Raw genomic sequence first — 13102 nt, 5'->3', positions numbered from 1 at the left:
ACATAAACTGATTAATTTCTCAGTGAATAAAGCAGCGTTTGCATTCGAACAAGCGCTGGGGGCACTACAAAACACGAAATCTTTCGAATAACACAAACTTGTATTTTGTCTTCATGGCTCCTTTAAGGAGCGGTGGCGCGTTGACGGCATCCAGGTCAAGGGCTCGACGCTGCATTCTGTGACCCTCAAAATGAAGGCTGGCGTGACCATTGAACTTTGTGTGGCGGGTGACAGGGTCCTCGTCATCGTCGCAGGAAGGGCCCCGCAGTGTTTACGCTGCAACCTCAAGGGCCACGTCAGGCATGACTGTGAGATGCCGCAGTGTTCTTGTCGTCGCTTCGGGCATGACGCGAGCACCTGCATCAAGTCGTACGCTAGCGTCACCGGTCCAACGAGGGATGACGACCTCCACGATTACCACATGGACGAGGCAGGAGGAGACGGCAATAGGAGTCACCGACGAGGTGGCGGGCCAGGTCGAGGTTGAGGCCGGCCAGCGAGTTCCTGAAAAGGAGCAGCCGGTCCAGCCGAAGACGCCTCACCCCTTTGCGGCTTCGAAAGAGGGCTGCGGCACCCGAAAGACGGCAAGCCTAGGGATGATGGTGGCGTCGGTTCCCGTAAGGGACGCCATGCAAATGGACCTCAGTGGTTCCGCCGCAAAGCAGCAGCACGAAAGCAATGACACCGGGCAAGGTGACTGACTTCCCAGCGGGGACGAGCCGCCTTCCAAGGCAGTTACAGTGAGACGTCCCGGCTCCAAACCGAAAACAAACTGAACGGGGCATGGTAGCGTGGTGGCCACTCCCGGGTAACAGCGGGAGAGAGGGCCACACCAACACGAAGTCTTCGCAGCAAGACCTCCTCCCAGCGAGCGAGTCTACTAGGGAGGTCCGTTTCACACGGTGGGATTAGAGCTCGTGTGGTGCGACGAAGTTCTTTCTCTTGGAGAAATTGTCCTGGGGCATCTATTGTTGGTAATGGCAATGGTCGTGGAACGAATGCAGGGTGACAGGCGCAATCCACCACAATGTGAGCGGGGAGCGTATTTCGCCGGACCCACGAGAGCCGCAGAGGGCAGGGGTATGTATCCAGTATAACATGAATGTCCCTCGAGATATATCTTGAGTTGTTATTTACTCGACGTAAATCACATATGGCCGTTGCGGAGTCTGTATAAATTTGTAAAGTAGTACCTCCAAGGGCTTGAAGAAGAGCAGGAGTTACATCACAAGGGCCTAATTGTACACAAAGGCCCTCTACCTCATTTCAGCGGTGTCCTAGATAAACCGAGAAATTTTAACGCCACAGTAATTATCGGGAACAACAGTAGACCTTAATTTATTGTGGTCAAACAAAAAGAGCATTGCTGCCTACTGAAGTTAGTATTAGACAAAACAGACTGCACGATGTGAAAACCTTTGTGCAAAAGTAACCACAAATGAAGATTTATTTTTTTACAATGTGATCTTTTTGCGCAGCACTCGGTATTTGCCTCCCGTTTTCAGATCTTCATGCTCACATGCATTAAAGTTGAACAAAGATTGCAAAGGACATCGACACAAATATACATATGGCAAAAATTTCATGGCGTAAAAAGCAATCATCCAACGTTTGTTCTTTTTCCACTCCATACAGAAATCACAAGTTCCATTATTGTGGATGACAATTGAACACAAAATACTTTAAAAATGGGCTTGGCCCTGCAGTCATCGATACTACTCATTAATAGATTAAGGGAAGAGGGTAGTGAATGGGAAGCACAGGAAATGGGGGAAAGGGGGGGATGAGCATAGGACCGCACTTTTGGGCGTGGCAACATGTAGAAACAAAATGTACAGGGGCATGAGAAGGGGCATTGTCCCCCTACCCCCATTGCTGGCCTTACTGCGATGCCCCTTGAGTGCATGGTAAGTTCAAATATTTTCGTGTGAGTTAAAAAACAGAATGAATATGCAAAAGGTCCAAAATTTGTCCGGTAGGAAAAGAAAAAAAGAAAAGGCACTACAGTGTCCAGTGCTGTCACAGAGTTCGCTTGGCATATCTACCGTAAAATCAGCATATATGGCATCTGCCTCTGCAAATAAGCGTGTGGGTTGAGCAACTACCTGCAAATTCTGCTGCCGCAAACTCCCTACTCTTAGAGTAACCAGCACACCACAAACAACTTGCCCTGTCTTTCAGGGTTCTTTTCCCTTAAAGATAAAAGACGGAGTTGCATTCCACAGTGAATGCTTGCAAAAGTTCGCTATCACCACAACAGGAATGAGTGCTCCTCTGACTGCGTGTATCTGGCGACAATAAAAACAATCTCGGCCTGGTTGCCAACCCCATGTCTCACCACTGTTGAAGCTGCATAACAACACTGTTGCCTAGCCACGGTTGAGAAAGGCACTTGGGAAGGCAGGCAAGCTTCTAAAAACGCCAGATGCAGTGTGCGCAAACAGCGAGAAGGGCCCACGTCTCTGACTATACAGGGACTGGTGGGACCCAGAAGGTGGCGGTGATTGCACTAGTGGAGTATGCACAGCTGGACTCCTGCTCCCATGCGGGCGCAGGGCTAGAGGACGGGTGGCGGCGGGGGCCGTGGTGGCTCTGGTTTCCGGTACAACTCGAAGGCGGACCCCCGGTGCTCTCGGTTGGACAGGTCCAGTGCAGAGCGGGGCGGCAGGTTGAGGTAGGGGCCCCCGTAAGGTGGGGGCTCCTCAGATGCCCCCGACCAGGGCCGGGGTCGACTGGGCTTGGGTGGAGGAACGGGGCGCCCGTCCGATAGCCTGCAACAGGGAACAGCCACCCTTTCACACCTCCATAGTTGGCTGAGCACTGAAGGTGACTTGGTTCAGCACCACACCAAACGGGGCCTTCATCTGCACCGGCCACGGCAACACAAGCACCCACACTGGGGTGTCACAAACGGGCCAGGTCAGCCCCATAAATTTTAAGAAGGGGCGCAAATGTTTTCCTTATTGGCTGCAAAGAACATAAAGGTGGCAAACGATCTATTAGCTCTTACTTTACGTTTTTTAGTTTTGACTTTTGTTTACTCTGTCTTTGCTTTTACATCCCCAAAGGACTTACCAAGAGCGTTTTCAGCTCCCTGCATTAGTATCTGGGGAAGCGGGCAGTCCAATAAGTCATAACAATGGCACATTACTCTAGTACACTGAAATGTACCTAAATTTCATTTGCAGTAATTGGCAATACAGGCGTTTCCGTAGTAAGGAACGACAATGGGGCACAGTCAGAGTGAACCAAAGCCAGCCTAGCTCCTACAGGACCCCGATGCGTACCTGCTAGTTCTCATCCAGAATACCTACAGGGCAATGCTGTTCAGTCCTGATGATGATAGACACGTCATGAGAAATCCCCCTTTCTCTGGTCTTCAAGGGTTAGAATTTCCTTCCCCAAGCACAATCAACACACCCGCAAAAACGCTGCTACAAGAACAGTCTGCTTGTGCTGACTGATGGCAGCAATAGCAAATGGCACCACATATTCAACAGTACGCAAACTAGTTGTGCCCACAATTGCAAGTGCATGAGTGCAGAAGAGGTGGAAGGCACTTAACGGTGGTCGTGGTAGGTAATGAATTCTCCCTCTCAATGTGGAGGCTGCTACGAGCCTTGTTTTATAGTACACAAAGCTGGAAAACGCCCCCTTGGCTGCAAGACGCAGTAGAGCTCACCTCGGCTGGTAGGCTCCCCTTAGTGTGTGGTTGGGCTGCATTGCTGGCCGCTCTGGTGTCCTGTAGGATGGCCAGTGCATGTGACTCAATCAGCTTCTGAAGACTAAATTCTAGATAAACTGCAATTAGGCACTACTAAATATTGACCAGCTCTAAAAAATGGCCAATCTTCAAATAGCACAGTCACTATTCAAGACCGTGAATATGAAAAAAAAGGCAGGAATATCTCTTGTATGCAAATATAAATGTGCTCACTTACAAGAGGGCCACACGGAAAAAAAGAGAAAGAAGAAAGAAATAAAAATGACTGCCTTTGAAGCTTTACTATGCTCTGAAGCTCCTCTTGAAAATCAAGCACAAACATGTTTTACTACGTTTGAAGCTTTTTTTTGTGCGTGGCTTTATAACACCTTCACCCCAAGCTCGCTCTCAATGTTAGAAGATCATGGCATTGAAATAGAAAGTGTTGAAAAGAATCGAACACTCTGCTCATTAGGAAGCAAGACAGCTTTTTATGACTTTTTAGCTGTCTCTGAGCACTATGCTCCTTCGTACCATGCAGAAAAACAAAACGCGCCGTGGCCACCATTTCGGCAATCTCAGGGAGCGAAGAGAGAGCGGTACCTCGGAGGTGGGCGGCCTGCGGGTGCCCTCACGGCGATGGTCGCTGGCTGGGCTGTGCTGCGGGTGAACCGGTACGGGTCGTGAGGGGGCACCTGGCGTCCATAGGCGTCATATGCCGGCACCTCGTACCCGGACTGCAAGGGAGGGCCCATTTAATTAAGGGGGCCATGGAGACAGAACACAACCTCTAGCAATTTAAAAGAGCTAGCCTATTGTAACTCATTCAGCTCCATGCCAGCCGCAAAAGAGTTTTAAAGAGAATGCAAGAAATACTGAAGAACTTTCAAATTTCCCTCTGCAGTGATGCATTATGGGCAAGGGTGACGTAATGCGGGCAAGCACTGAAAACGTAGTCATCGGCCTGCCAACTACAGGTCAGCATTCAAGTGATACAATCAAACGAAACTACACGCTTCACTACAATCGCCCTGTCAAGTTTCTTGGTGGCAGAGGCCGGCGGCCAGCAATTGCACAAACAAGATTCTGTGATGACATAGAGCAATCACCAAAAAGTGGCTGCGGAGTCGCCACTGGTACATATGTTTTCCTTAATATTTCCATTATTTGTCCTAAGATTGTGATAAGAATGGTACTGTTGTTGTCAGGGCAAAGCAGTCTTCTTTATTGAATCACATTTGTATTTTGTCTTCATGGGCCATGCAGACAAAGCACAAGTTCGGTTCATTCGATAGATTGCCTCGTTAGAATCATACTGACACCACTTTTAACGCACACTTCGCTCAAATGAGCTATATAATTAGGAAAAACGGGAATGGCCATGCGACCCAGTAGCTCATTTCCCGCAATAGAATCTATGATGTCATATGCCCAGCTGTGCGATTAGCTGAGGCCGACAAAAGCAAACGCACTAAATTAGGCAGAGCTTATAAGCTTGCCAAACGAGTTATTTGCACTTAAGGGGACACGCGGGTCGAAAAAACGCGATTTTTTCGAAATATACCGATTTTTTGTTTTCCCTTGCATTAGCATCTTTGACTATCCTTCTTTCATGGGTAAAAAAATGAAAACGAAATACGAACGAGAACTTAGTGAAAAATGTGTCTGAATGACTCGCGGTGACCCAAGAAATCGCGCAATCAAGCCAAATTTCGGCCAGGTTTGAGAATTTATTCCGCACGGCAGCGTGGCTCGCCGCCATTTTGGTCACTTGAGAGAGGTAGATCAAGCCTTCTTCTCTCGATTGAGCCGCTCGCCAGCTTCGTATCTCCGCGTAAAAAAAATAAAAAAAATGTTTCTTCCCGCTTGTTTTGCAAGCTCCCACTGGGCATTTAAATCACGTGACGCGAAAGCGGGACCGCCATTGGGTCTTGCCGCTTGTGTGCCGCCATCGCCCGCATCGTTCCGTTCGCTACTTCGCGCTATCTTTTCTATTTCCTTATCGTGTGTTTTTAATCGTGAACGGTGAGGATAAGCGTGACTTTTGTCGCCGGAAGCAGCGTACTTCATGCCGGTACAAAGGAAAGCGCAAGCGGCGCAGCATCGTGACGACCACGGCCAATGCCGGCACGACCGGCACCGTGAGGCCTAACGGCGCCGGGCCTTCAAGCGTTGCAAGCGCGGCTCTACCAGGCGGGGCTGATTTTATCAGCGAAGATATCGGCTTTATAAGCGCATCGGAGAAGAAGTCGGCAGCCTTCCAAGGTGAGGAGACAGCCAGCCACGGGAGCGGTGCAGTTATCTGTGGAGTCGGCGCTCTGACTGACCTTGAGTGCCGCCGTGTGCGCGACGTGCGGGAAGTGCGAACTCGTCGCAGTTGAGGTTGTGAACAAGCGGAAGGGCCTCGCATCGGTACTGGAACTGAAGTGCAAAAACGAGAAGTGCCCTGCGGGAGTGGCTGCGGGAGTGATTTCTTCTGTTTACTCGTCGCAGCGCGCTGCCGCCGTCGGTCGCGGAGGCCGCAAACCGGAACTCTGCAGTTTCGCCGTCAATGTGAAAGCGGTACTCGCTGCACGCGCGGTTGGCATCGGACACGATCAGCTGTGCAGGTTTTGTGCCATTCTTGGTCTACCAAAACCACAGCATCAAAAGACGTTCTACAACACTGCCAAGAAAGTTCATGTTGCGGCCACAAAAGGCGTCTCAGACAACCTTGCTGAAGCAAGGCAAGTAACTGCGTTGCAAGCTGGTCAGACTGGCCTCAGTGTGATTTTTGATGGTACTTGGCAGAAGCAAAGACACGAGCCACAACAGTGTTGGCACTGCCATTTCTCTTGACACTGGTCTCTGCCTGGATTTTGAGGTGGTCAAACTACTTGTACTTGTAGCCGCCACCAAAAGCTTGATGAGCAAGAGGAGGAAGTGTGGCAAGCCTTTCGTGCCTCTTGTGTGTGAAAAAAATGTTGACTGCTCATCCCATGCCATGGAGACGGAAGCAGCACTGCGCATCTGGCACAGGACGCTATCGTACAACCTGCAGTTCACTGTAGTGGAGACTGCCACTGCCCTCGCAGGGTTGTGGTTCAACAGAGGCCACACTAGTTTTGAGCAAGTTCTCCAAGAACTGGGAATCTTCCCTTCAGAAGAACTGGTCAGACTAAGCAATGCAAGTGACCAGCGGAGGATCAGGCAGATGTGTGCAAATCTGACTGCTAAGGCTAGCCCCATTGCCGCAGCCTGGTGAAACAATCCCATACCAAGGACTACCCCAGCAAAAACCGTGAGGGTGCAACTTATGCAGCAGGAGCATTCTAGTTTTAGTAGCTTAATGTGGACATTTCAGACTGTATCCCCACCAAATTTCATGTTGTTTGAGCAAGAATTTCTGAGTCTGCCAAAGAAATAAACTTTCAATTGCGTTTTTCTCAGCTTGTTGTTTTTGTCCGTTTTCTGAGTTTGTGCACACTTATTTTCCCACTTAAAGTTGTCGTATCAGGATGAAATTTTGCATAGATGTTCATTATAACACGTAGAGCGCACAAATCTTGTTCATTATGCAATTTGTGTCCTTAGATATTTCTGACGGTCATAAAACAAAAATATACAGAACAAAAAAAGGCACACTACCAGTAATTTTTTTTTCGTGGTGAGGAAAATGATGATGAGGCTTTTTCAGGTAGATTTGTGCACTCTGCAGTTCATAAGGAACCACCTAGGCTATTTTAAAAGTTTCAGAAAAAATTTTTACTATAAAAAAAAGTGTGCACAAAAAAGCCATTTTTCTGAAAGTCATGCTGCGTAACATTTTATCCGGAGCAGCTATTCAAAATCTGATTACATATATGACCAGAGGAGCTCAATCTCTATAAGCTGTGAAAATTTCAGCCTCCTAACTTCATTATTAAAAAAAAAGTTGTTTGGAGGAGCACGTCCCCTTAAACATAATGCATATTCATTTTACAGCAGTAAGAAGGTGGGGTAAACAATCGAAGTTATGAAATTACACATAAACACAGAAGTACCAGTGCATACTGTTGTTGGTACTGCGTGCACTATGCTTGTTATAGTTGTACAGCAGTCTGTCGCTTTGGGGTTGTCTCACACGACACTGGCCAGTTGGCATAAGCAACACTGTCTTACGTGACCCTGTTTGTCAAGCACACCCCATCTTTCACGAAACGATTACTACCTACCGTAACAAAAACAAGCCAAATACAAATACAGGCAGAAACAAAGCAAAGGCCGACAGCGGCCCTGCATAGTATGATGGCACCATGCATCTAGGAGGACTAAAGGCAAAAAAAACGTTCTGCAGTACGCTGCAGAGTAAACAGAGCACTAACGTTCGCTTGAACACCTGTTCTGGACATGTCATCGCAAACGTCCTGAAACGCACGATTTGGCAAGAGAATAAAAATTTTAACTTAAATTTTAGCTCATTAAACTTTGGTGCTTGAAATGGGCACTCAAAATGGTTCCTTGCCACTGGTGCCACCAAAGTTTAATGAGCTGTAAAATTAGTTCCAAGCGGTGCATCAAAAAACCGATTCTCTTATTGCATTCACCAGGATTCATAGCATTAAAAATTTAAAGGTTACAGTTTTATGACTAACACCATTTTGTCTATTTTTCCTCCAAAAATGGGCTAATTATCTCTAATTATCTTGGGAACTAATTGACCGACTCAAAAAATAATGGCACATTTGAAATCAGTGGGAAAAATAAAAAAGCAGCAAGACTGGCAAGCTTCACAGTTTACTTAAAAATTAAATGGAGCTGTTTTAAGAGCATCTTAAATTGATTAATTTCTAAAAAGATAAAGCATTGTTTGCTGCCAGACAAGCGTTCGGGGCACTATAAAACATCAAATCTTTCAAATAGAACAAACTTTTATTTTGTCTTCATGGCCCCTTCAAGGGGTGCACCACACCGGCACAAGAAGAGCCCAACTCACCAGGGGGGTGCGGCCATTGGGCCGCTCCAAGGAGGCTGCCTTGTGGGCGGTGTTGATATAGTCGGGGCCCCCAGGGACCTCGCCAACGCCTCCTCGTCCTGCACAGTACGAGACACACCAGTCATTGGCTAGGCTTGGTGTGCCCAAGCATTGGCTTTCTATCGAAACACCATCGTAGCAGTGCCCGCTCCTTTCCCTCCAGCTGGCTACCAGTTGTCGGACATGTTCTTACAAAAGCACAGGCAGCTTTTGGCGTCAGAAAACAGTTTTCGCAAGAAAGCACACAGCCTCCCACTTACTGCCTATGAACAACAACTGCAACATAAAACCATTCTTTGCAGCTGAGGGTGCCTTTCATGAGGCTTCCATTGGGTGTCCTCACTCAAAAATGCATGGCATTGCTTCATGAACAGCGGAACACAACGTTGTTTTTTTTGCTTTGGAATAAGCTATTGCCTGGCCTCAGCTTATACAGCCAAACCCCGCGATAACGAAATCCCGCGGGTACGAAATTCCTGCGGCAATGAAATATTTTCGCATCCCCGGCGAACGTCCATAGACGCCCATGTATTTTATATCTCGCGGCAACGAAACGTGTTTGGAAACTGATCCCGCATTAAGGGGGGACGCGGGTCTTAGAATGGTCAAAAATGGCCAAAATATCGATTTTGAGAAAATCCAATTTTTGGAATTATTGTAGCTTCAAGCACCTGCCTTCAAAATATCAACGCGAAATTCCATCGGGAAATACTCTAAAATCATGTTTTGAAACGCCTCGAGGGCCACGAAATGCCCCGAATTGGGCAAAAGTTGCTTCAAATTCCCGCGCGCCCCGCGGGCGAAGCAGCCGACCGATCGCCGCCATCTTGGTCTTGTTTTGAAGCTTGTTTCTTTCTGCGCATTTTGCGATATCTCAAAATGGCGTCGCTTGAGTAGAACTACAGTGGCTAGAATAGGAAAGTGTGATGACCGGGCCCTTTCCCGCGTAACGCTGTAGGAGGAAAATCCAGGTGGCGCTGTCGCACGATTACACGTTCGCTGCGACGGCGGAGGAGTATGGAGTACGAATATATTTTCTTTCATAGCTATTCTACGTGGTCGCGCAAACTGAGATGCAATCAATGTCATATTTTAAAGTACTACAATCGAAGTTTGCAACCGACTGGGCGCACTTTGACAGCCGAATATAGCCGGCTGGCTCGGACACTTATGAAGCAAATTAGAGAATTGGGAATTGGTAAACACGCATTTTATTTTCGACGTGCTCGTTACAAACAGACAAAAACTACTCACTTTTGGTGAATTTCTAATGATTTGTTCATAATTGCAAAGGCTCGAAGCCATCAACTTTCTTTGCTCAATGGGCCTTGCCTTTTGCTGCTATTTCTTTGTGTGTGTGTGTGTGTGTGTGTGTGTGTGTGTGTGCGTGCGTGTGTGTGTGTGTGTGTGTGTGTGTGAAGAAATTCAAGCATTTCGACGTTTGATTCTGCTCAACGTTCGATTCTGCTGTTACGTGAGGTGATTGAGCTTTAAATGCTTCTTCCTTTCACGAAAAGGCGTGCCTTCTCCTTTTTCAATGCCTTCGTGTAAAAGTGCAGCTAGAGGACCAAAACGAATTTGATAGTCATGGACGGGGAGACTGGCAGGCTTCTTCAGTATGCCAGATGGTTCGTAAATGCTTCCAATGTCTGTAAGGGTACGTGTACGGGCTTCGTCTTTATCCTGCGCAGTGCGACACACGCTGTAAGGTACTGTGAAGGGCAAAACACTCAGCGTGTGGTTTCCCATGTTGCCGAAGGTCAAGTTCTTCACAGAAAAGGAGCATGGGGTTCTTCAAACTTTACTCACAGAGAAGTCACCATCCTTAGCGTTTTTATGGTTGGGTGAGGCCGCGGGTGCGTCGGTGCGCTTCTCGCTTGACACTTTCTGCTCGGGGAAGTTGTTTCGGCTGGTACTTCGGAAGATTGGGAAATTGCGCGGGCACAGCTTCCGGGGGCAACCGAGGCCTGCCCCTGTAGATTGAGACAACTTCTCCGTTCACGGTATGTTCAATGTGACGGGAGATTTACCTTACGTCGAAGTGTAGCTCGCACATAGCGGTGTTTTCCTTGAGCCGCTTCTCAGTACGTGGTATTGCTCGTCGCCACTGCGCCAATATAGACTCGCGTTCTTCGGAACGCCAAACAACGACAGTTTCTTTTTGCAGGACTTGTACACCGTGTAGCGGCCCGGCACAAAATTGTGGCTCTGCTTTGGAGGCAGTTAAACCTGCTACGGCACAGGAAACAAGCGGTGCTTCTCTCTGGTCAAAGCAGCAATCGCATTGCAGACGATCCGCGCGCGCCTCACCAGGCGACGTGTAAACGATCGCGCGCGCCCCCTCGCGGATCCCTATCGGCGGCTTCAAAGCGCCTCATAGGCGCTGCATGCCGGTAATCACACTTTCCTATTCTAGCCACTGTAGTAGAACGACCGCCCTTGCCAGTTTTCCGAAGGTACCTTCTCGGCCGCCGATTGGCTAGAGCGGGCGCGCGCGGTTTGAGTTCGCCATACGACCCCTCCCATTGGTCGGCGCGACTGCTGTCATGGCGGTCGCCATCATGGCGTCTGCTACGCGCGTCTGACGGAGTCCGCTCTTCTGGCGCAGCGCTCGCTTAGAGCAGTTTTTTTTTACAGTTTCTTCTAATTCTTCCATCGCGTACTTTCGTGAATGATGCCAGGAGACGTACGTTTGAAGACGACGACCCGTCATGCGCACGGGAAGCGAAAGCGTCGTCCGCCTATCCCAAGGTCGCGTGGTGTGACTTCGGGCCGCTCGACTCCGCCGGATGAGAATCGTTTGCCGCCTCGTATTGCCTCGCCTGCCCCATCGCCTGACCAACCACCTCCGGAATCCATACCTGGTCCAAGCACGTCCTGCCGGCTTGGCACGAGGTATTACACGGCGGAGGAGATCGCCGAGCGTACGGAACACGCGGACGAGGTCAAGCGCGGAATGGAGACCAAGTCAGCAACGCCGCGAAAATTCGACCTCCTTGAAGTGGATTTGGCGCACTGAGAGGAAGAATCCGGCACAGATTTTGTCTTAGTGGATTCTGCAATGCTGAAGGACCTTTTTGCGCACGTCAGGTGTGGCAAGTGCGGGCTGGCGGCGCCGGATTTGAGGAAGCCTGACCGGCAGTACGGCCTCGCCGTGAAGCTCGAGGTGACGTGCTCGGTTTGTGAACACCGTGTGGAACGTTTTTCCTCGCCAAGGACCGAAGGATCTGGCAATATCACTCTTTTTGAAGTGAATATGAGGGCTTAGAAAAGTATTCAAAGCATCGGGAAGGGGGTGACTGCTCTGTCAGATTTTTGTGCTGGTATGAACTTGTCCTACAGAGGCCTGCACCACAAGACATTTCAAGCGCACTTGAGGAAAGTGGTTCAGGTTTGCGAGGACACTGCAGCAGCCTCTGAAGTTGATAGTGTGCGTGCCATCAAGGACTTGTACTCGGACCTTGGTCAGCCGCCAAACAACATAGATGTGATGTTTGATGGCACATGGATGACAAGGGGACGGTTGTCACACATTGGAGTGGGCTGCATCATTGAAGTGTACACCGGCTTGGTGATTGATCATGTAGTCCTCTCTAACTTTTGCTTAGGTTGTGCCATCGGACCCAAAGCTTCAGATGAGGGCTACGAAGATTGGCTGGCAGACCATGAGTGTCAGCGAAACATTGACTGTGGTGCAGGACGCATGGAGGTAGAGGCAGCCCTGATAATGTTCAAGCGCTCGCTCTCCAAGAATGGGCTGCGGTACACAACCGTGATGTCCGATGGAGATAGCCGCACCATGCACGGCTTGAAGGAAAAAGGCGTCTATGGGTTTATCCCCATAGGCCAAAAAAGTTTGCCTTTCGGCTACATTTATTTTCCCCAAAAGACTCTTTTGAGGGCCAACAACATGATGCATTTGCGGAAAACGCACTGCGCAGTGTCCCACCCCTGTATCCTCTCAAACTTCCAGCATAAAAACCGCGAATGAAATAGCCTCACCAAAGAACAAAAAAAGGGGGGCACCTAAAGCAAGTTTCACCCTCACACTTTTGCCGTACACAATATTCTGGGTACCACAGTGCACTGTAATAGATGATGGCACTTCACGAAGGACTGTTGCAGTTTTCACGACGCCAGCAAGACACCACCAGATTTAACAACGCTAACAAAATGCCAACCGATTCGAAGTCGATAAATATTGCAAAATTCCTGATGGGGTCCGTTACTTGGCCTTTTGTATCTCCAGTTCTAGTTGACATTTTTGGAATCCAAAGACAGATTTGAAAATGGGAAGAACATGTCTTTGTTACTGGGAAATTTTGAAGCTACGCTACTGACGGTTCATCTCATAACACATGGCCAAACTTCAAATGCAGTTTTCTCAGTTTCATATTTTTGGTCAC

At 48.7% G+C, this 13102-nt stretch overlaps 1 protein-coding gene across 2 annotated transcripts in view; it reads right to left on the bottom strand.

The window, feature by feature from the left end:
* Positions 1-1311: 1311 nt before the first annotated feature.
* The window catches only part of Pyd (zonula occludens-like protein polychaetoid), a 47622-nt gene continuing 35831 nt past the window's right edge, over positions 1312-13102 (bottom strand). For both annotated transcript variants that reach the window (XM_077706249.1, XM_077706248.1), the window contains exons 18-21: positions 8658-8755; positions 4307-4440; positions 3683-3742; positions 1312-2771 (exon numbers count right to left, since the gene is read on the bottom strand). In XM_077706249.1, the coding sequence (XP_077562375.1) occupies positions 2558-2771; positions 3683-3742; positions 4307-4440; positions 8658-8755 (506 nt within the window). In that variant the 3' untranslated portion in view covers positions 1312-2557. The remainder of the gene's footprint in view (positions 2772-3682; positions 3743-4306; positions 4441-8657; positions 8756-13102) is intronic.

Source organism: Haemaphysalis longicornis, unplaced genomic scaffold (assembly GCF_048455015.1).
Source record: "Haemaphysalis longicornis isolate Haplotype H1 unplaced genomic scaffold, Haemaphysalis longicornis Haplotype H1 scaffold_4, whole genome shotgun sequence".
Taxonomy (NCBI): Eukaryota; Metazoa; Arthropoda; class Arachnida; order Ixodida; family Ixodidae; genus Haemaphysalis; species Haemaphysalis longicornis.
This window is presented reverse-complemented; position numbering and strand designations above follow the sequence as displayed.